The sequence below is a fragment of the Salvelinus alpinus genome, chromosome 17 (assembly GCF_045679555.1).
Source record: "Salvelinus alpinus chromosome 17, SLU_Salpinus.1, whole genome shotgun sequence".
NCBI classification, from domain to species: Eukaryota; Metazoa; Chordata; class Actinopteri; order Salmoniformes; family Salmonidae; genus Salvelinus; species Salvelinus alpinus.
The window spans coordinates 15036501-15060566 of NC_092102.1; the positions used below are offsets into that span (position 1 = coordinate 15036501).

The window sequence follows — 24066 nt, forward strand, 5'->3', positions numbered from 1 at the left end:
TAGCGTCCGAACCGTTTGGGCTACAAACTAAATGTGACCCCACAAGTGTCACGGGACTTGTCTGAAGGCAACCGGTAACCGGTTGTAAAAGAAATTAAGGAAGTATGATGGGTAGTTTTAACTAAATGATCCATAGTATGACCATCTTAAAACAATTCCATATGTCAGCCTAGACTTTTAAGAATTAATACATTATACAGGTCACAAATGCTTATGAATTGCAATGCGTAAAAGGAGATTTGCGCTCACCGTTGTCACAGCGCCAGTTGACGTTGATGCAGCGGCCGTTGGCACAGGTGAACTGGGTGAGGGGGAAGCAGGTGGGGTAGGCTGGGGAGAAGGAGAGGCGAGAGGAAACCAAAATGACATCCTAGAAACACCATCATGTGCCACAAACAGACCTCTCTTGGCCCACTTCAAACTAAGTAGTGTGAGAGTCTAAAACCCCAAACTGTCCAACTAACCAAACTCTTGCTTGGCTAAAAAGCAGAAATACATCTGCTGACCAGGCTTCTGGTTTAGTGAGTTGACTTTCAAACATTAAACTATTCAGAAAAATATAGAACGCTACAGAGGTAATGTGTGATGCCAGAAGTCCCCACCACAGGAGGCCGGCTCATCAGAACGGTCCCCACAGTCATCATCCAGGTCACATGTCCAGGAAGTGGGGATGCAGCGCCCACTGGCACACGCATACTGGTTGGGCGGGCACGTACGAGCTGGAGAGGGGTGGGGGATAGCAGCATTACAGATGGGGAGGGCGTGTGTACGAGTCTACATGCATGAGTGAATATATATATATGTGTGTATATATGTGTGTGTGTGTGTGTGTGTACCTGAGCAGGTAGTATTAGACTCATCCTCATCGGTGCCACAGTCGTTGTCCCCGTCACAGAGCCAACGCAGCGGGATACAGCGGTTGTTCTGACACTTGAACCGGTCCGATGGACACGTGTGTTGGTCTGTGGGAGAGAGAAGAAACTTACGAGTTACAACAGTAGAATTTGAACGTGAGATCAATAGAATTAGACAAGACCATACAGCATCTCTCTCAGAGAGACTGGGTCCCAGAGGAGTCTTCTATAACTGGACTAATATTAGGCCTAGTCAGGAACCATTTACGTTAACTGTAAGTTCATAAAGTGGACATCACACAGCTATAAGCACATTCTGTTCTGGGACGCTTGAGCTTCTGCTGCTGTGTCATCCTCTAGAAGTGGGCCAACATAAGAACTTTCATGTACACACAGAGGAAACCAGGTGTTACTAATTGTCACACCGAGAGAGAGTTGGATGGAGAAACTATGGGCCTATTTGACACTCAATTGATGTTTAATATTGCATGGCTCAAGGAAGAGCAAGCATTAGGGCTTGGATTAGGTAGCTCATCCTCTGTTGCTGCTAATTCACAGCGCATGATTCTCAACTGTGCGCGTAGTGCGTGTGTGTGTGTGACTTGTTGTCGCGTGTGTGTGACTTGTTGTCGCGTGTGTGCTCGTTGCTCAGTAACCCTGGCGGCGGCGTGGCGGTGTGACCCGACTCACGGCAGAGCTCGGGCGCCTCGTCGCTGTTGTCCAGACAGTCGTTGTCCCCGTCACACTTCCATCGCTCCTGGATACAGCGGTTGTTCTTACAGGCAAACTCCCCGAGCTGACACTGAGGAGGAGGGATGTAGGAGGGGTTGGCTGGGGAGAGGAAAGGAGGGGACTGTTACGGATAACGTGGCAAAGCAACGGCTTTCGCAGTCTCTGCTGTTCCTGTGTGGGATGGATTGATCTACTTACGAGGGGTTTTTCACAACAAATTCAGCTGAAGAAAGCAGGTCTGTGAGATTTGCTTCTCGACACACCAGCTTAAAACACGGATATTTCGATATGGCATCCCAGTTCAACGTACATAAATCACAGACACTACTCTGACTGAGACCCTCCTGAGAGCGTCCCAATGCATACCTTTACAGGTGACATTGTCGTCACCCAGTATCTGGTCGTCAGCACAGCCACAGGACCTGCCATCAGGGATAGCCAGACACAGACTGCTGCAGCCGCCGTTTTTCACGCGACACAGGTTGGTCCCTATAGAAACAAACAGAAGACAGGCAGACAGGACCGTTAGCGTTGTTACCAAGCAAATTTGCCTATGGGACATTAAACGTATTCATTCATTCTAGACTAGTTAAATCACTGATATAGAATACAATTTTAGGATTTTGTGGCATAAGAAGTTTCGCCATGGGTTATGACACTTCTCTGACGTGCTTACGACACTGTTAAAGGTGTTCAATGTGTTCCCCATTGACTGTAGTGTTTACCCACCAGGTGTCCACCAGTAAGGTTACCTTGCTGCTGGTGAGCGTCGTACACACGGATCTCGAAGAGGGGTGGGCGTTCGTTGCGGAGCAGCGTGACAGTGCTGGTGGAGGTATCTAGTTTGAAGATGCTGCCGCCGCGGTACTCATTCCAGAACAGGTACTGCTTGTAGTGACACAGGCCGAAGGCGTGGTTCAGCTCGTTTCCCTCGTACACCATCTGACCAAATCAGAAAGAGAGAAGAGGATCATTGCACGTGGATCATGCTGAGGATGAAAACCATAGAACCCTTCTTTTTCTTTCACTCACACACACTTTTTTTCCACTCACACACACACTTTGGCAATCAGAGGGGGATACAGGCAGGTGTGAGAAACAGTGGGAAGGGTGGACGCGACGACTGAACCCTGCGCTCCAGTGGGGAGATTTCACATGTGCGACAACCAGTGTGACTATCACGATCATCATCATTCGGGTTGAGGCTTGCTGACCAGTCGAACTGACCTTGCGCTCGGTGGTGTTGAGGTAAACCATCTCGATGCGGTCGTAGTATGCGTCCACCCAGTACAGGATGCCCTGCGGGATGTCCAGACTCAGGCCGTTGGGCCACAGCACGGTCTTACTGGTCAGCAGGACCTGGTCGTGAGAGCCGTCCATCCACGCCTTCTTGATCTTCCCTCGGTTACTCTTCTTGGGGTCCTCCTCCCAGTCTGTCCAGTACATCCACCTACAACCACACACTCTGTTAAATCCATACTAAAAGGGTGAAAAATTCCACCAACTTGCCCCAAATTCCGAGGTTTTCCGGAAATTATTGTTGGAAGATTCCCGGAAGCAGGAGCAAATAAGCAGGAAACCAGGAATCCTCCAACCGGGATTTCTGGGAAATCCTGGTAGTTTTTGGGAAAGTGACCAACATATTCTCATTCTGTGAGGTCTTTGTGTGAGATGTGTACAGGAGCAAAGGAGCAGAAGGAGGGGGAAAATGTCTGACCCGTGCTGGGGGTCCACTACGATGGCGCGGGGGTGGGTCATCTTGCCCTCGATGAGGGTCTTGCGTGTCTGAGAGGCCTTCTCCAGCCTGGCCACACTGATGGTCTTCACGGGCCCGTCGTCTGTCCAGTACAGATTACCTGCCATCCAGTCTACCGCTATCCCCTCCACGGTGTGGACGCCTGAGGGTAGGGACAGAGGGCAGGTGGGAGGGACAGAGGGATAGAGATTGAGGGTGACTGTCCACAAGGGCTTTCGTGACCTCATGATATCATTTCTATCATGACACATTGGTCACAATTCAATATATATATTGCATCCCAAATCTACATGCATTGCGATTCAATTCTGCAATAGGTCTTGATGCAATGCACGACATGTTAAATACTACGGTAGTCGAACAGACATTCCTTACCGTCCTTCAGGATGGTGTCTCTCTCCGTGCCGTCAATCTTCTGCCGCCCGATGATGTAACTCACGGCGTCAGCGAAGTAGATGAACTCGCTCTCGGCGTGGAAGTCCAGCGCCCGGGGGTTCATCAGGTTCTCAATGGGGATCATGAACTCGTCGGGGACCTTGGCATTCATGTCCATGCCACGGATGATGCCAGGGCGACCCTTACCGTACACAAGGAACAACTCGTGTTCAGGTTCTGCAAGGGGAACATCGACAACGTGGAGATATTGCTCAATGGTTAGTTACAAGATCTGAGAAACGACACAAGCTTTTTCTGTATGTACATTTTCAAATTATGTCCTAGAGACGTATTTCAACTCATATTGCTATAATATAAATTGCAGGTCTGTGCTGTATGGAGTTCTGTGCTGTTGTGTGTGATTTTTGCGCTATGCTCTATGTATGGAATGCAATTTAATTCAGAACTTCATGTATGTAGAGCACTCACTCTTGCAGGACTTCCCGTCGCTGCCCAGGCTGAATCCAGAGCGACAGCGGCAGGTCCGGGTCTTGTGGCTGTTCCCCAGCAGACAGATGTCGGAGCAGCCTCCTGGCTTCTTAAACTGGTCCGGGGCACACGCATGACTCTTCTCTCTCACTGGGCACCAGGGGACGAGAGAGCGGGGTCAGAGGTCAGCACTAGGCACCAACATGGCAACAACTATGACGATCGATACAGATAGATAACACTAGATACCCTTCTGGACTCTTTCAACCAGGAAAACCCAGGGATTTTTGAAAGTTACCGTAATTTTGCAACCCTAGGCGTGTACCTACATGGAGTTGGGCGTCTCTGGTGGAACACGTGCAGGGCTGGAACAAAAGCCCGACCACACTACATACCACACTCCATGCCAATGATTGCCCCGTACCCTCTGTGCCTATCTGGGTAAATACACAGGGGGTTGTGGGTGTGTACCTACCTGGGGGTTGACGTCTCTGATGGTACACGTGCAGGGCGGCGCCGCGGTCCACTCGGGTCACCACCGTGAAGTCAGAGGAGTTGAAGCGGTTGACCCGGATCACGCTGGTCTTAGCGTGGTTCAGGTTGCCCTCGTTGGAGTTGGTGGCGTACAGGTAGTTCTCAAACACCGTCAGCCCGTACAGATGCTCAATCTAACAGAATGAACAACAGACACACAGTCAGAGCTGGTGGTTGTGTGTGTGTGTCTGTGTGTAGTCTGTTTTAATGGAACTTCTTCCTTGATTCATTCATGACCTCACCAGCAGGCCCTGTATGATGGTGTGTCTGTTCTGGCCCTCGTAGTCCACCACCTCTATGTAGTCCAGGTAGGCATCGGCCCAGTAGACCAGCCGGTTGACCAGGTCCAGGGTGATACCGTGGGGGAACACGATCTTACTTTCCACCAGCTTGGTCCGGTTCTGACCGTCCATGTCACAACGCTCCACCTTGGGAGTCTGACCGTAGTCTGTGAAGAACACCTTGCTGTAGGGAGAGATGGCGAGGAGAGCGGGGGGGGAGATGAAGAAACCATGAGTGCGTGGGGAGATTAAACAGAGGAAATGGGAGGACTGACTGTGTATTCCAACAGACGAACTGTACTTCCTTAATTCATATTTGACCTCAATCACGCTGCTTTACGCAGCTCATAAAGAGCGCCATCTGCATTAAGGGTGGTTAATATCGGAAACGACTACATCCTTCACCAGGAGATGCCTTCCAAAACTGAGAAGTGACACCTTGTAAAAAAGGAACCACACAGGATACACCAAACTATTTTTAAGTGTCACCGTCAGCAATATGAAGTGATCATACAGATGTTGCGTGTGTGTGTGTGTGTGTGCGTGAAAGAGAAGAGGAAGTGTTTTCACTGACTAAGGGCTGGGACCAGGGGGAAGTAAACAAAGGACCTTCTGAGGTCACTACTTCAGGGGTCTCTGGGGTTGTTAGTGAGGTAGAGCTCACCCCATCAGGGGGTCCAGGGCGATGCCTTTAGGGTTGTAGAGCTCCTGATCCAGCAGGGTGACACACGTCTGGCCGTCCGCGTTGCACACAAAGATACGATCGTCCATGTTGTCCTCGAAGTAGAAGTTCCCGGTCAGCCAGTCAATAGCCATCTGTCCCACATCTGAAGGGACAGAGAGAAGAGGATAAGTGTGGGAGAGAGAGAGGATGAGTGTGAGGGGGAGAAGCATGGGGAAGAGAGAGACAGAAGGAGAGAGACCGAGAGAGATTGTCGTATCAGAATGGAACTCCAATCAGTGTCAGTGACCGCAAACACAACCCATAAGCCCATCTCACCCACAGAAAAGCATTAACCCTCGCCACCCCAACCCACAGCCTGCTTGGTGACCTGACATGACCCCACCCTGCCTCACAACCCAGCCTCATTTACAGTTGAGGTCGGAAGTTTACATACACCTTAGCCAAATACATTTCACCTAGTAAAAAATCCCTGTCTTAGGTCAGTTAGGATCACCACTTTATTTTAAGAATGTAAAATGTCAGAATAATAGAATGATTTATTTCAGCTTTCATTTCTTTCATCACATTCCCAGTGGGTCAGAAGTTTACATATACTCAATTAGTATTTGGCAGCATTTAAATGTTTTAACTTGGGTCAAACGCGTCGGGTAGCCTTCCACAAGCTTCCCACAATAAGGTGGGTTAATTTTGGCCTATTCCTCCTGACAGAGCTGGTGTAACAGTCAGGTTTGTAGGCCTCCTTGCTCGCACGCGCTTTTTCAGTTCTGCCCACAAATTTTCAATAGGATTGAGGTCAGGGCTTTGTGATGGCCACTCCACTACCTTGACTTTGTTGTCTTTGGAAGTATGCTTGTGGTCATTGGAAGACCCATTTGCGACCACGTTTTAACTTCCTGCCTGATGTCTTGAGATGTTGCTTCAATATATCCACATCCTTTTCCTCCCTCACGATGCCATCTATTGTGTGAAGTGCACCAGTCCCTCCTGCAGCAAAACACCCCCACAACATCATGCAGCCACCCTTGTGCTTCACGGTTAGGATGGTGTTCTTCGGCTTGCAAGCCTCCCCCTTTTCCTCCAAACATAACGATGGTCATTATTGCCAAACAGTTCTATTTTTGTTTCATCAGACCAGAGGACATTTCTCCAAAAAGTACGATCTTGTCCCCATGTGCAGTTGCAAACCGTAGTCTGGCTTTTTTATGGTGGTTTTGGAGCAGTGGCTTCTTCCTTGCTGAGCGGTCTTTCAGGTTATGTCGATATAGATACTTTTGTACCCGTTTCCTCCAGCATCTTCACAAGGTCCTTTGCTGTTGTTCTGGGATTGATTTGCACTTTTTGCACCAAAGTACGTTCATCTCTAGGAGACAGAACGCGTCTCCTTCCTGAGCGGTATGACAGCTGCGTGGTCCCATGGTGTTTATACTTGCATACAATTGTTTGTACAGATGAACGTGGTACCTTCAGGCATTTGGAAATTGCTCCCAAGGATGAACCAGACTTGTGGAGGTCTACAATCTTTTTCTGAGGTCTTTCTTTTGATTTTCCCATGATGTCAAGCAAAGAGGCACTGAGTTTGAAGGTAGGCCTTGCAATACATCCACAGGTACACCTCCAATTGACTCAAATTACGTCAATTAGCCTATCAGAAACTTCTAAAGCCATGACATAATTTTCTGGAATTTTCCAAGCTGTTTAAAGGCACAGTCAATTTAGTGTACGTAAACTTCTGACCCTGTGGAATTGTGATACCGTGAATTATAAGTGAAATAATCTGTCTAAACAATTGTTTGGAAAAATGACTTGTGTCATGCAAAGTAGATGTCCTAACCGACTTGCCAAAACTTTAGTTTGTTAACAAGAAATTTGTGGAGTGGTTGAAAAACGAGTTTTAATGACTCCAACCTAAGTGTATGTAAACTTCCGACTTCAACTGTATATACTTTTCAAACCACTGAGCTAGGCCGAGCCAAGCTCTACTGGTTCTGTATCCAACATAGTTGCTTGAACCATGATAAATGACAATGATGATAAATGACAATGATAAATCAGAGCCAGCACTGTAAAGTACAGTTTGAGTCGGTATGGTAGTGTGGAAAGAGTAGCACCTTCTCCATGTGAAAGATGGACAACACACACACACTCACCCTGTCTGAGCACTGTCTGACTGACTGGGAACTTTAGACAGCAGAACATGGAAAAAAATCTGGCTTTGAATGAAATGCTAAATGGTGTTCTTTTGGAGGCTGTGTATTGTCCCTCTCAGTATCTCCCAGCTGATTTCCCAGCAAGTGCTCTGACAATGAGAGTCTGTATCTGTGTGAGAAGGCGGCTGGGGTGGTGGGGTGGGGAGGGTGCTCCCACAGAGAGACCCAGCTGTGGGAGGGCGGGAGGGAGGAGAGGAAGGGGGGGGAGCTCATGTGGCCTTGTGTTTTAACAGCTGCCACCATGCTTCCTCAAAGAGGGGAGAGAGAGCTCCTAATACACTGCACTGTACTCCATCAACCGGCCCCCGTAAACCAAAACCATTGTTAATCCACAGAGCAACTTTGAAGTTGGGCCACACTGGCCCATCCCACCCCCCTGTAGTTAGCCTATCCCAGCTTGTGACTCCAGCAGTTATATCATATCCCAGAATCCCATGGGTCTGACATGAAATGCCCTGTTTTTTAGTCCCATAGCATGGTTGGCCCCGCAAAGACCAGCGGTGGAAAAAGTACACAATTGTCATACTTAAGTAAAAGTAAAGATACCTTAAGTATATTTAATGATTATCTATTAAGTATCAAAAGTAAAAGTATAAATAATTTCAAATTCCTTTATTAAGCAAAACAGACGGCACCATTTTCTTGTTATTTTAATGTATGGATAGCCAGTGGCAGACTCCAACACTTAGACATCATTTACAAACGAAGCATGTGTGTTTAGTGAGTCCGCCAGATCAGAGGCAGTAGGGATGACCAGGGATGTTCTCTTGATAAGTGCGTGAATTGGACCAACTTCCTGTCCTGCTAAGCATCTAAAATGTAACTAGTACTTTTGGGTGTCAGGGAAAATGTATGGAGTAAAAAGAACATTATTTTCTTTAGGAATGAAGTAACAGTAAAAGTCGTCCAAAATATAAATAGTAAAGTATAGATACCCTTGGTAACATGATACTACCCTCGACCGGTCCATGTTTCCTAGACTCCCATTCACAAGCGGGCGATGGTAGTTTCTTTTTGTCTTCTCATTTGTGGTGAAAGCAAGGAAGAGCCGTCTTCCCTTGCTGCATCTTCCTTCCCAACGCAGTTAAGCCAAAACCACGCCCAGTTATGAGGGGCGTGCTACTACGCTCCCATTGGCTAGCTAGCGTTGTCTCACTCGCAGGAGACCAGCGCAGAGACAGTGGCCTTCCAAGGTAAGGATGGAAAGTGTAATTTAACAATTAGCTGCCTACCATAATGCAGGCCTATTATTATCATCATGCTTGGTAACATTTGTTTGGTAACCCCCACAGCTGCGCAAGGAATGACACGGTGTGTCCCAATTTTCATTTGGCACGGGAGCACGTCGAATGTCAGAGCGAACTACTAGGAGCCGCCCATTTTGTGATGTAGAACGACGTTCACATACTCCGTGGCACTGCGTTTGTGTAAAGTCTGTAGACCCCTTCAGACACCACCAGACCCCTGTCAGGACCATTAAACAACACCACTATGCTGACCCTCGACACAGGGGCCCCATAAGGGTGCGTGCTCAGCCCCTTCCTGTACCCATGACTGCGTGGCCACACGTGCCTCCAACTCAATCATCAGACGAAAACAGGGGTAGGCCTGATCAACAACAATGACGAGACAGCCTACAGGGAGGAGGTGATGGCCCTGGCAGAGTGGTGACAGGAAAATAACCTCTACCCAAACGTTAAAAAAACAAAAGGAGCTGGTTGTGGACTTCAGGAGACAGGGAGCACGCCCCCATCCACAGGACCGCAGTAGAGGAGGTGGAAAGCTTCAAGTTCCTCGGCGTACACATCACTGACAATCTGAAATGGTCCACCCACACAGACAGTGTGATGAAGGCGCAACAGCGCATCTTTTGCGCCTGTGTATTATGAGTAGATTGATGAGGGGAAAAAATATTTAATACATTTTAGAATAAGGCTGTAACCTAACGAAATGTGGAAAAAGTCAAGGGGTCTGAATACTTTCCAAAGGCTGTATATATTTCTTAATTCTATTCTTGTACTTTTAGATGTGTGTGTATTGTTAGATACTACTGCTACCCTCGCAATAACGTCTGCTAAATATGTGTACGTGACCAATACAATTTGATTTGGTTTATATCAAACACTACTAAAGTATTGGTGCAATTCCAAGAAGGAAATCAATTATTTACAATCAGCCGCTATGGTTTTGGCATATTTCTTTATCTCAGCTTCCCAAATGGCACCCTATTCCCTATAAAGTGCACTACATTTGACCAGAACCTTATGGGCCCCAATCAAAGGTATTGCACTAAATAGGTAATAGAGTGCAATTTGGGACCCACACCATCTCATGTTCCAAGGGAGGTAACTGCAAATACATAGACTCATAAAAACAAGCCCGGGAGAACAGAGATTGAATGAATATAGATGAGCAAACCTAGTTTCCCAAACACAAACACACACGTGCAAGGGACGTGTGAAGCAAAAAAAAGCCTTGAGAGGAAATTGGCTACCAATTCAATTTCACTCATTTCAAAATCAGCACTAGGAGACTACACTTAAATTGACCTTGGAAGAAACGAAACAATCGAACAGCAGCACCAAAAGTTATTGGGTTGATTGGGTGGATGTAATGAACATGAATTTGCACTTTTCTGCATTAGGAAGTGTATTGTTGTGGAACAGGTGGGACGCACAGTCCCCTCAGCCCCCCTCCCTCTCCCCCCTCCCTTTCTCTCCCCCCTCCATCTCCCCCCTCCATCTCCCCCCTCCCTCTCCCCCCTCCCTCTCTCCCCTCCCTCTCTCCCCTCCCTCTCTCCATCTCCCCCCTCCATCTCCCCCCTCCATCTCCCCCCTCTCGAGACAGGAGAGAGAGAGAGAGACAGCAGAGAGAGAGAGAAAGAAGAGCGGAGAGAGAGAGAAAGAAGAGCGGAGAGAGAGAGAAAGAAGAGCGGAGAGAGAGAAAGAAGAGCGGAGAGAGAGAGAGAAAGAAGAGCGGAGAGCGAGAGAAAGAAGAGCGGAGAGAGAGAGAAAGAAGGGCGGAGAGAGAGAGAGAAAGAAGAGCGGAGAGCGAGAGAAAGAAGAGCGGAGAGAGAGAGAGAAAGAAGAGCGGAGAGCGAGAGAAAGAAGAGCGGAGAGAGAGCGGAGAGATGGTTGGAGAGTTGAGGGTTGGGCAACAACATCATGGAACAGTACAACTATTTTTCTTACAGTGATTCTCTTACATTATCTTTCTTTTTCTGGGAAATGGAAAGTTATGTTTCATGGGTAACCTAACCACCCAGCCACTTCCTGCCATTACAACACACCACCTCACACTGGTGTGACTACAGCAAACACTCCTTCACACAGTAACATTATCTCAACTGACAGGTGCGGTTGGAGCCAGATGGAGTGACTGATTCCTCTACGTGAGCGCTTCCAGACAACCGCTGCTATCATGTCTGCTAATAAGTCACTAAAATCAGTCTGTTTATAATGTAGGCTACACAGTAAAGAGACACTAGGTTGTATGTGGGTGTTAAGACAGCACGTGTGGCTTCTTCTAAATTGTCTTTCTTTGATTCCTTGTGTCCTCTCCTCACCTCTTTCTCAAAAAGTACTTACAATTCTACGCAGTCTTTCCAAGTGTCAACAGTGACAGTAACTGAGTATCTCTGGGCATTTTGTAATTGGGCAATTCCACAGTAACGGAATATTACAGTCTGGCGCAGCAGTCAAGGTACTGCATGGCAGTGTTGAGGCGTCACTACAGCCTGGGGTTCCATCATGTGTCATTACCGGCCGTGATCCGGAGTCCTATAGGGCGGCGCACAATTGGCCCAGCATGGTCCGGGTTAAGGGAGGGTTTGTCCGGGGGGGGGGGGGGGGGAGGGGGGGGGGGCTTTACTTGGTTCATTGCGCTCTAGCGACTACTTGTGGCGGGCCGGGTGTCTGCAGGCTGACTTCGGTCATCATTTGAGCGGCGTTTCCTCCGACACATTGGTGCAGCTGGCTTCCGGGTTGAGCAGGCGGGTGTTAAGATGCGCAGTTAGATGGGTCATGTTTCGAAGGAGGCATGACTCGACTTTCGCCTCTCCCGAGCCCGTTGGGGAGTTGCAGCAATGAGACAAGATCATAAATCACAAAATTGGGGAGATTTTTAAAAATATAATAACAGTCTCCAGAAAGAATGGGGTGTTAGCTATGACACCTAAAATAATTATTTTGGTTATTGAACTACAGGAGGTGAAGTTGATTTGGTAACGGAATTACGGTAACGGAATGACATCATGGGTCCCTGATCTGTACCGTATAGAAATGCATAATGATGGATATGAATGTCATTCTCTTCATGGTGATGTATCCTGTATAGGTACACAAAATGTAGGAATATGCAATAGCCTTCATTTGCATATTTGGGTATTATTCTACACACTGGCTATTATTGTATCAAGCTCTACTGTTCCTTACTATACAGTACTGTACCATTTTCTACTGTACTATACAGTACTGTACCATTTTCTACTGTACTATACAGTACTGTACCATTTTCTACTGTACTATACCATTTTCTACTGTACTATATAGTACTGTACCATTTTCTACTGTTCTTTACTATACAGTACCATTTTCTACTGTTCTTTACTATACAGTACCATACTATTCTGTCCAAACTTGTGAAACAGACACCTATGATTGGTTCAGATTTGGTCCAGCCAGGGCGGACTGACCAAATTTCAACGTCCAAGCTCAGATGCTTGTTACAGTAAATGGAAAGAGGAGATCAGAGGAGATCTTCTGAGGAGGAGATCAGAGGAGATCTTCCCCACCCTTGAGGAAGTGACGTGCCATTTCCAGGCCCAGGGAAATGTGCTCATCTGTGGGGACACACATGCGTGCACAGGAACACTATCTGATCTAACGAGCACACGAGGGGACAGCTTTATTACAGGCCATACTGTTTCTAACTGTCTTCATCTCCCCAATAGAAACAACAGTGACAGCACCATCAACAAAAACGGAAGGGATCTGTTGCAAATCTGTAGAAGCCTGGGTCTGTACTTTGTCAATGGTAGGTTACGGGGGGACTCTTTGGGGAGATTCACCTACTGCTCACCTCTTGGCCACAGCACAGTAGACTATATGATTACAGACATTGACCCTTTCTCTCTCAGCTCATTCACTGTCAAGCCACTAACACCTCTGTCTGATCACAGCCAAATGACGTTGTTCCTCAAAAGAACAGACATGGAAACAACCACACATTCACAGCCCAGTAAGCTGTACAACATCAAACATTCATACAGATGGGCCTAAAACAGCACAGAAGAATACCAGAAAGCAACCTGGAACCAAAATATCCAAACACTCTTCAATAACTTTCTGGATACCACATTCACTCACAGTAAAGAAGGCATCAATCTAGCAGTAAAAAACATCAACTATATATTCAGGCAAACGGCAAAAGAACAACAATTGAAATTGATAAAAAACAAAACAAAAAAGACCACAGATGACAAGTCGTTTGATGCAGATTGTAAAATTATTTAAAAAAAAGAAAAAAACTTAGAACACTATCCAACCAAAAGCGCAGAGACCCAAATAATGGTGAATTACGCCTTCTCACTCTAGAAACGTACACTTAGAACCAAAAAAACACCGTACAACAGCAAGCAGCTGACTGTTTATGGACTTCAAATTGACACAAACACAGAACAACACAAAATTCATGAGAGGTTGAATGGATTAGAGAAAGCTATAAAGGACAATCAAAATCCACTGGACTCCCCAATTACTGACCACGAGCTCTATAAGAAACTTCAGGCACTCAAATTTTTAAAAAGCATGCGGACTTGATGGCATCCTAAATGAGATGCTCAAATTCACTAGTGCAAAATTTCAATTGGCTATATTAAAACTGTTTAATTTGATCCTGAGTGTAGGTTATTTCCCTGACATCTGGAATCAAGGACTCATAACCCCAATCTTTAAGAACGGAGACAAATTTGACCCTAACAACTACAGAGGCATTTGTGTGAACAGTAACCTGGGGAAGGTTTTCTGTAGTATTATAAATGTAAGAGTTCTAAACTTCCTTCCTTTGAGTAAAAGGCAAATTGGATTTATACCAAAACATCGCACAACTGATCATATTTTCATCCTACAGACCCTGATAGATAAACATGTCCACCAAAATATACGCTTGCTTTATCGACTTCCAAAAAGTATTTGATTCTATTTGGCATACAGGACTGTTCTACAAAGTTATTGAAAGTGGTGTAGGGGGTAAAACATATGACATAATTAAATCAACGTATATTAGCAATACGTGCAGCATTAAAATTGGCAAGAAAATAACAGAATTCTTTAACCAGGGGCGGGGCCTTCGCCAGGGTTGCAATCTGAGCCCTGCACTCTTCAATATTTACATCAACGAATTGTACTACTATTCTATTCTAGAAACATCCTCAGCCCCTGGTGTTAGTCTCCACAATTCAGAGGTTAAATGCCTACTCTTCGCAGATGACCTATGCCTGCTGTCACCCACAGCACATGGCCTACAACAGAGCCTGGACCTGCTAGAGCAGTACTGCCAGACCTGGGCCCTGGCAGTAAACCCCAAAAATACTAAAATAATGATTTTCCAGAGAAGATCCAGATCTCAGGGAATTAGACCAAAGTTCTCAATTGGTACAAAATATATAGAGTACTGCACACACTACAATTACTTAGGTTTAAAAATAAGCTCAACTGGACACCTTAATGAGGCAGTGAATGAACAGAGAGAAAGCACGCAGGGAATTCTACGCCATTAAAAAAAAGAAATTCAAATTGAAATACCTATTAAAATTTGGATAAAACTAATTGAATGTGTCATTGAACCAATTGCACTTTATAGCAGCTAGGTGTGGGGTCAACTTGCAAAACAAGATTTCACCAAATGGGACAAACAACCCATTGAAACCCTGCATGCAGAGTTCTGTAAGATTCTCCTACATGTCCAGAGGAAAACTACAAACACTGCATGCAGGGCAGAATTAGGCCAATATCCACTAATAATAAAAACTCAAAAAAGAGCAATTACGTTTTGGAAACATCTAAAATACAGTGACACCCTCTCATATCACTACCAAGCCCTGCAATGCCAAGAGCTGAGCAAAGAAAAGAGTCCCCTCATCCAGCTGGTCCTGGGGCTGAGTTCACAAACCTGTTCTACTGACACACTGAAGCCTCAGAACATCCAATCAATCAGAATAAACCAAATTACAACACAGTCAAAACAAAACTACATTGCTTATTGTGAAACACAAGCACAAACACAAAGCAAAATGCAGTGCTATCTGGCCCTAAATCGACGGTACACCGTGGCTAACTATTTGACCATAGTTACTGATCAAAACCTTAGAAAAACCTTGACAAAGTACAGGCGCAGTGAGCACAGCCTTGCCATTGAGAAGGTCAGACACAGGAAAACCTGGCTCCCTGTAGAGGAAAGGCTGTGCAACCACTGCACAACAGCAGAACCTGAGACAGAGTTGCATTTCCTGACAAAATGTCAAAAATATAAAACAATTAGAGTGTGTCATTTCCCCAAATTTGAACATAACAGTATGCCAGTGGAAGAGAGGAAAGTAGCAGGTGACCCAACTGTGCGTTGTGACTCCCATGACTTCCCCTTTCAGCCAATGAAATTGCAGTAACTCCAATCTGGTAACAGAATTCCCAGTCTGAATCACTTAATATCAGTAAAAACGATATAACTAATTGGTAGGTCTACCATCTACCTTTACTTGTTACTTTCATTAACTTTCATTATCCCTCATGCGGGAGAGACATTTGAAAATATCTTAAAGATGTGGGTTTTTGGTAATGGAATTACAAGGCACAAGGCAATGATTAATAAACTTACAGAAGGCAAATAATTTCTCCAAAACTAAATGTAAGTGTTGATATTAGTTGTCAGGGGTTTTTATTCAACATTATTGTGTTCCGATGTGTTTCTGATACTTTAACACTTTATCTGCTAGTTGCTTGACCAGAAATCAAAGCCTTTGCTTATTCACCTTTTTTAGGATGGAAAACAGTTTAAGAAACTATATATATACACACACACACACACACACACACACACACACACACACACACACACACACACACACACACACACACACACACCTTCATTTCTCAAAAATATAGACTCTTGGTTTTCATGTGACGCGCACCTACGGACTTCACGTCGGTCCTCATGGGTACTTTTACGTGGAAATGACAATCATCAGGTCGTAGGCTGGTCTCAAACTCTGTCCCACGTTCTAGTCCTTCACCCAACTCATAACTTGTTTTCTTCATGTCTGTGTTTCCATCCCTCAGGCTTATTCTCAATGGAACACTTTACACACACACCACCCACACCCGTACATTCCTGCCCACTAGTAATAGCACTGTCAGGAAAACAAACCTTGTCTAATGATCAATCTTAAGTCCATATTTTCCCATTCTAATAATTGTGCCAGGGTTGTGTGCATGTGTGTGTGTCGCCCAACAGATGACAGCCCTGAGTTAATGCAGGGCCTGTGAGGACATTCAAACTGCAGGCCACACATTCCCAAATGGCGCTCAATTCCTTTTATAACGCACTTGTTTTGACCAGAGCCTTACTTTTGACCAGCCCCATGGGGAAATAGGGCGCCGTTCGAAACAAACCCGCTGTAAATCTGTCCAATCAGAATCAATAAATGGGAGGTGGTTTATAATGGATCGCGGCTACTGGCTAACGCGCCGAACCTTACATTATCAACAGTGTGTTGTGGTCTACTTTATTGTGGGGTCGGTACATCAAGCTGTACGGCACAATGTGCCAGTTAACCCTCGGAGGGCATATTGTAACTACTCCTCTCTGGATGATATTACTGTACATCAGCCACGCTTTGATCCGTAGTGATTTAGCACCATGTCAGGGCAGCAGTGTTCAGGAAGACGAACCTTTACTGGAATAGAGCTGCGCGCAGCACTTCTGCTCTGAACTTTTATGCTGCCACGAGCAGGTTTCAGAGTCGGGCGCCGCCGGGTGGTTATTGCGTCACCTCTACTGTGTGTGCGTACGTGTGTGTGTCCCTCCAGTTGGAGCGGTAGGCTAGTCGAGGCTTCTTTCTATATATCTCCTCTCTATATATCTATACATCTCTACATCTCTCCTCTCTTTCCTCTCTACATCTTTTCTCTCTTTCCTCTCTACATCTTTTCTCTCTTTCCTCTCTACATCTTTCCTCTCTTCATCTTTCCTCTCTCCATCTTTACATCTTTCCTCTCTCCATCTCTCCATCTTTCCTCTCTCCTCTCTCCATCTTTCCATCTCTACATCTTTCCATCTCTACATCTTTTCTCTCTTTCCTCTCTACATCTTTCCTCTCTTTCCTCTCTACATCTTTTCTCTCTTTCCTCTCTACATCTTTTCTCTCTTTCCTCTCTACATCTTTTCTCTCTTTCCTCTCTACATCTTTTCTCTCTTTCCTCTCTACATCTTTTCTCTCTTTCCTCTCTATCTCTACATCTTTCCTCTCTCCATCTTTCCTCTCTCCATCTTTACATCTTTCCTCTCTCCATCTCTCCATCTTTCCTCTCTCCATCTCTACATCTTTCCTCTCTCCATCTCTACATCTTTCCATCTCTCCATCTTTCCATCTCTCCTCTCTCCTCTCTCCATCTCTACATCTTTCCTCTCTACATCTTTCCTCTCTCCATCTCTCCATCTTTCCATCTCTCCATCTTTCCATCTCTACATCTTTCCATCTCTACATCTTTTCTCTCTTTCCTCTCTACATCTTTTCTCTCTTTCCTCTACATCTTTTCTCTCTACATCTTTTCTCTCTTTCCTCTCTATCTCTACATCTTTCCTCTCTCCATCTCTACATCTTTCCTCTCTCCATCTCTCCATCTTTCCTCTCTCCATCTTTCCTCTCTCCATCTCTACATCTTTCCTCTCTCCATCTCTACATCTTTACTTCTTTCCTCTCTCCATCTCTACTTCTTTCCTCTCTCCATCTCTACTTCTTTCCTCTCTCCATCTCTACTTCTTTCCTCTCTCCATCTCTACTTCTTTCCTCTCTCCATCTCTACTTCTTTCCTCTCTCCATCTCTACTTCTTTCCTCTCTCCATCTCTACTTCTTTCCTCTCTCCATCTCTACATCTTTCCTCTCTCCATCTCTCCATCTTTCCTCTCTCCATCTTTCCTCTCTCCATCTCTCCATCTTTCCTCTCTCCATCTCTACATCTTTCCTCTCTCCATCTCTACATCTTTCCATCTCTCCATCTTTCCATCTCTCCTCTCTCCTCTCTCCTCTCTCCATCTCTACATCTTTCCTCTCTACATCTTTCCTCTCTCCATCTCTCCATCTCTACATCTTTCCATCTCTACATCTTTCCTCTCTACATCTTTTCTCTCTTTCCTCTACATCTTTTCTCTCTACATCTTTTCTCTCTTTCCTCTCTATCTCTACATCTTTCCTCTCTCCATCTTTCCTCTCTCCATCTTTACATCTTTCCTCTCTCCATCTCTACATCTTTCCTCTCTCCATCTCTACATCTTTCCTCTCTCCATCTCTACATCTTTCCTCTCTCCATCTCTACATCTTTCCTCTCTCCATCTCTACATCTTTCCTCTCTCCATCTCTACATCTTTCCTCTCTCCATCTCTACATCTTTCCATCTCTCCATCTTTCCATCTCTCCTCTCTTCCCTCTCTATATATTTTTCCTCTCTATATCTCTACATCTTTTCTCTCTCTCCTCTCTATAGCTCTCTCTCTCCTCTCTATAGCTCTCTCTCTCCTCTCTATAGCTCTCTCTCTCCTCTCTATAGCTCTCTCTCTCCTCTCTATAGCTCTCTCTCTCCTCTCTATAGCTCTCTCTCTCCTCTCTATAGCTCTCTCTCTCCTCTCCATAGCTCTCTCTCTCTCCTCTCCATAGCTCTCTCTCTCTCCTCTCCATAGCTCTCTCTCTCTCCTCTCCATAGCTCTCTCTCTCTCCTCTCCATAGCTCTCTCTCTCTCCTCTCCATAGCTCTCTCTCTCCTCTCCATAGCTCTCTCTTTCCTCTCCATATCTCTCTCTTTCCTCTCCATATCTCTCTCTTTCCTCTCCATATCTCTCTCTTTCCTCTCCATAGCTCTCTCTTTCCTCTCCATAGCTCTCTCTTTCCTCTCCATAGCTCTCTCTTTCCTCTCCATAGCTCTCTCTTTCCTCTCCATAGCTCTCTCTTTCCTCTCCATAGCTCTCTCTTTCCTCTCCATATCTCTCTCTTTCCTCTCCATATCTCTCTCTTTCCTCTCCATATCTCACTCTTTCCTCTCCATATCTCTCTCTTTCCTCTCCATATCTCTCTCTTTCCTCTCCATATCTCTCTCTTTCCTCTCCATATCTCTCTCTTTCCTCTCCATATCTCTCTCTTTCCTCTCCATATCTCTCTCTTTCCTCTCCATATCTCTCTCTTTCCTCTCCATATCTCTCTTTCCTCTCCATATCTCTCTCTTTCCTCTCCATATCTCTCTCTTTCCTCTCCATATCTCTCTCTTTCCTCTCCATATCTCTCTCTTTCCTCTCCATATCTCTCTCTTTCCTCTCCATATCTCTCTCTTTCCTCTCCATATCTCTCTCTTTCCTCTCCATATCTCTCTCTTTCCTCTCCATATCTCTCTCTTTCCTCTCCATATCTCTCTCTTTCCTCTCCATATCTCTCTCTTTCCTCTCCATATCTCTCTCTTTCCTCTCTATATCTCTCTCTTTCCTCTCTATATCTCTCTCTTTCCTCTCTATATCTCTCTCTTTCCTCTCTATATCTCTCTCTTTCCTCTCTATATCTCTCTCTTTCCTCTCTATATCTCTCTCTTTCCTCTCCATATCTCTCTTTCCTCTCCACTCCCATCTGTCTCATCGGTTTCCTCTCTCACCTTCACGAGTGTCTGTCCTAATGAAAATACAGGAGGGTGGAATAGGTAAAAAAAGGACCGGTAGGTAGGCTCCTCGACACACGGTACAGGCTGTGCGTGTGTGTGCACGTTTGTGTGTGTGTCTTCTACTCACGGTGGAGGCTGAGGGAGATGTTAATGATCCTGATGTTAGTGACCGTCTTCAGCTCTGGGATGGAGGCACACTTCAGGTGGGTGTTGGCGGGCGAGTCGCCCACGTCGATCCAACAAACCGTCTCCTGGGCGTAGTTGAAATCCATGGCAGTGGTCTATTTTTGGACAAAATAAGCAGGTGATGAATAATACATTGGGTTTTATAAAGCGCTTTTTCAAAAGACCAAAAAGACACTTTGCAATAGTTTCAAATCCCAGAAGACATGAAAGCGTTATACAACACTTATTTCCAACGGGGTCATTGGTGTAAGACAAACGGGACTTATTGAACAGAGAGGACGACAGTTGAGAGAGATAAGAGAGGCTGTGTCAAAGGGCACTAGGCTGGATACCGTCACTGTCGATACAGTATGTGTGCCTAAACCAGCCAGGCCACAGCTTGCTAAAATTCTTCCAGAGAAAGGCTCACCTGGTTGGTGCTTATGGCTGGGAGGCGGGTCGGCATGCCGCTCAGAGACGTACAGCGGATGTCATTTAGGTTTGTGATCAGCAGCACCGGCAGCTGCTCCACAGGATCTGAGAGAGGGAGAGGAGAAGGGAGAGGGAGAGGAGAAGGGAGAGGGAGAGAGAGAGGGGAGAGAGAGAGAGAAGGAGAGAGAGAGAGAGAAGGGAGAGAGAGGAGAAGGGAGAGAGAGAAGGGAGAAAGAGAGAGAGAAGGGAGAGGAGAAGGGAGAGAGAGAGAGGGGGAGAGGAGAAGGGAGAGAGAGGAGAAGGGAGAGGAGAAGGGAGAGAGAGGAGAAGGGAGAGGAGAAGGGAGAGAGAGAGGAGAGAGAGAGAGAGAGAGGAGAAGGGATAGAGAGAGAGAGAGAAGGGATAGAGAGAGAGAGAGGAGAAGGGAGAGAGAGAAGGGAGAAAGAGAGAGAGAAGGGAGAGGAGAAGGGAGAGAGAGAGAGGGGGAGAGGAGAAGGGAGAGAGAGGAGGAGAGGAGAAGGGAGAGAGAGGAGAAGGGAGAGGAGAAGGGAGAGGAGAAGGGAGAGAGAGAGAGGAGAGAGAGAGAGAGAGGAGAAGGGATAGAGAGAGAGAGAGAAGGGATAGAGAGAGAGAGAGGAGAAGGGAGAGAGAGAGGAGAAGGGATAGAGAGAGAGAGGAGAAGGGATAGAGAGAGAGAGAGGAGAAGGGAGAGGAGAAGGGAGAGAGAGAGGAGAGAGAGAGAGAAGGGATAGAGAGAGAGAGAGGAGAAGGGAGAGAGGAGAAGGGAGAGAGAGAGGAGAGAGAGAGAGAGAGGAGAGAGAGAGAGGAGGAGAGAGAGGAGAGAGAGAGGAGGAGAGGAGAAGGGAGAGAGAGGAGAAGGGAGAGGAGAAGGGAGAGAGAGAGAGGAGAGAGAGAGAGAGAGAGGAGAGAGAGAGGAGAAGGGATAGAGAGAGAGAGAGAAGGGATAGAGAGAGAGAGAGGAGAAGGGAGAGAGAGAGGAGAAGGGATAGAGAGAGAGAGGAGAAGGGATAGAGAGAGAGAGAGGAGAAGGGAGAGGAGAAGGGAGAGAGAGAGGAGAGAGAGAGAGAGAGGAGAGAGAGAGGAGGAGAGGAGAAGGGAGAGAGAGGAGAAGGGAGAGAGAGGAGAAGGGAGAGAGAGGAGAAGGGAGAGAGAGAGGAGAGAGAGAGAGAGAGGAGAGAGAGAGGAGGAGAGAGAGGAGAGAGAGAGGAGGAGAGAGAGAGGAGAAGGGATAGAGAGAGAGAGAGGAGAAGGGATAGAGAGAGAGAGAGGAGAAGGGAGAGAGAGAGGAGAGAGAGAGGAGGAGAGAGAGAGGAGAAGGGATAGAGAGAGAGAGGAGAAGGGATAGAGAGAGAGAGAGGAGAAGGGAGAGAGAGAGAGAGGGGAAGAAAGAGGAGAAGGGAGAGAGAGAGAGGAGAGAGAGAGAGAGAGAGAGAGGAGAAGGGAGAGAGAGAGAGAGGGGAAGAAAGAGGAGAAGGGAGAGAGAGAGAGGAGAGAGAGAGAGAGAGAGGAGAGAGAGAGGAGAAGGGATAGAGAGAGAGAGAGAAGGGATAGAGAGAGAGAGAGGAGAAGGGAGAGAGAGAGGAGAGAGAGAGGAGGAGAAGGGATAGAGAGGAGAAGGGAGAGGAGAAGGGAGAGAGAGAGAGGAGAGAGAGAGAGAGAGAGGAGAGAGAGAGGAGAAGGGATAGAGAGAGAGAGAGAAGGGATAGAGAGAGAGAGAGGAGAAGGGAGAGAGAGAGGAGAGAGAGAGGAGGAGAGAGAGAGGAGAAGGGATAGAGAGAGAGAGAGGAGAAGGGATATAGAGAGAGAGAGGAGAAGGGAGAGAGAGAGGAGAAGGGATAGAGAGAGAGAGAGGAGAAGGGAGAGAGAGGAGGAGAGAAGGGAGAGAGAGGAGAAGGGAGAGGAGAAGGGAGAGAGAGAGGAGAAGGGAGAGGAGAGAGAGGAGAGAGAGAGGAGGAGAGGAGAAGGGAGAGAGAGGAGAAGGGAGAGAGAGGAGAAGGGAGAGAGAGGAGAAGGGAGAGAGAGGAGAAGGGAGAGGAGAAGGGAGAGAGAGAGGAGAGAGAGGAGAGAGAGAGGAGGAGAGAGAGAGGAGAAGGGATAGAGAGAGAGAGAGGAGAAGGGATAGAGAGAGAGAGAGGAGAAGGGAGAGAGAGAGGAGAGAGAGAGGAGGAGAGAGAGAGGAGAAGGGATAGAGAGAGAGAGGAGAAGGGATAGAGAGAGAGAGAGGAGAAGGGAGAGAGAGAGAGAGGGGAAGAAAGGTCACAGACTCATTGCATCGGTCTGACATCTCATCCCTGTAAATTAAATTGTAACAGCGTTACAGACTGTCACACCATGCAAATCTGATTCCCCCACCATAACACAGCATGACAAGACTTCAAATAACAGACTCAAAGAGAAAAAAAATTAACTGAATCGCAATTATTCATTTTTGATATTTGAAATAAAGTCTAGCTTTGCTCTTTGGCAAGTTAGCACATGTAGACCTCACATCTGCACAATATGTTAATGTTACCCAGGAGGCAGTGGTGTGCATGTGTGTGGTTGTATGCTCTCTGTGTGTGTGTCTCACCATTCTTGGCCTTGCAGGAGCGGTTGTCTGGCTGCAGTAGGTAGCCCTCCACACAGCTGCAGGTGTAGGAGCCCTCGTTGTTGGAGCATGTCTGACTGCAGGTCCTGTACACACTGCATTCGTTGAAATCTGAGGAGGCAGGCAGGGCACAGTCAGCCAGTGAGTCAGCGAGTGAATCGCTCAGCCAGTGAGTCAGCGAGTGAATCGCTCAGCCAGTGAGTCAGCGAGTGAATCGCTCAGCCAGTGAGTCAGCGAGTGAATCGCTCAGCCAGTGAGTCAGCGAGTGAATCGCTCAGCCAGTGAGTCAGCGAGTGAATCGCTCAGCCAGTGAGTCAGCGAGTGAATCAGTCAGCGAGTGAATCAGTCAGCGAGTCAGCGAGTGAATCATTCAGTCAGCAAGTGAATCAGTGAGTGAATGAGTCAGCCAGTCAGCGAGTCAGCCAGTCAGCGAGTGAATCAGTCAGTGAGTCAGCGAGTGAATCAGTCAGTCAGTCAGTGAGTCAGCGAGTGAATCAGTCAGTCAGTCAGTGAGTCAGCGAGTGAATCAGTCAGTCAGTCAGTGAGTCAGCGAGTGAATCAGTCAGTCAGTCAGTGAGTCAGCGAGTGAATCAGTCAGTCAGTGAGTCAGCGAGTGAATCAGTCAGTCAGTCAGTGAGTCAGCGAGTGAATCAGTCAGTCAGTCAGTGAGTCAGCGAGTGAATCAGTCAGTCAGTCAGTGAGTCAGCGAGTGAATCAGTCAGTCAGTCAGTCGACAGTGGGTCAGTCTGTCAGCCAGTCAGCCAGCCAGCCACTGGTCAGGCCTGGGACTGTTTTCATAGGGCTACTGTAACTGCATGAATATGGCCAGGTGTCGGTCTCACCTTTGCATGTCTTTCCGTCCTGGCTGACTTCATAGCCGACGTTGCAGTAACACTTGGGCCCTTGGTGCGTCACAGAGCAGTTTCCCGTGCAGCCATGGGTGGCACAGTCTGGTCCAAGCTCTACCACACAGAGAGAGAGACAGGGGGTCCCAATGAGAACAAACACATGGAAGGAAACCTGGCTGGAACCAAAT

The 24066-nt window shown here is 46.7% G+C and overlaps 1 protein-coding gene across 4 annotated transcripts in view; it reads right to left on the reverse strand.

Annotated features, from left to right (window-relative positions):
- The window catches only part of LOC139542227 (low-density lipoprotein receptor-related protein 1-like), a 134929-nt gene that overhangs the window by 45749 nt on the left and 65114 nt on the right, over positions 1-24066 (reverse strand). For all 4 annotated transcript variants that reach the window (XM_071347407.1, XM_071347406.1, XM_071347410.1 and 1 more), the window contains exons 4-20: positions 23873-23992; positions 23013-23141; positions 20421-20527; positions 19953-20106; positions 5686-5848; positions 4983-5205; positions 4682-4874; positions 4207-4356; positions 3718-3954; positions 3304-3484; positions 2814-3036; positions 2339-2528; positions 1953-2075; positions 1545-1685; positions 837-962; positions 603-719; positions 250-330 (exon numbers count right to left, since the gene is read on the reverse strand). In XM_071347407.1, the coding sequence (XP_071203508.1) occupies positions 250-330; positions 603-719; positions 837-962; positions 1545-1685; positions 1953-2075; positions 2339-2528; positions 2814-3036; positions 3304-3484; positions 3718-3954; positions 4207-4356; positions 4682-4874; positions 4983-5205; positions 5686-5848; positions 19953-20106; positions 20421-20527; positions 23013-23141; positions 23873-23992 (2658 nt within the window). The remainder of the gene's footprint in view (positions 1-249; positions 331-602; positions 720-836; positions 963-1544; positions 1686-1952; positions 2076-2338; positions 2529-2813; positions 3037-3303; positions 3485-3717; positions 3955-4206; positions 4357-4681; positions 4875-4982; positions 5206-5685; positions 5849-19952; positions 20107-20420; positions 20528-23012; positions 23142-23872; positions 23993-24066) is intronic.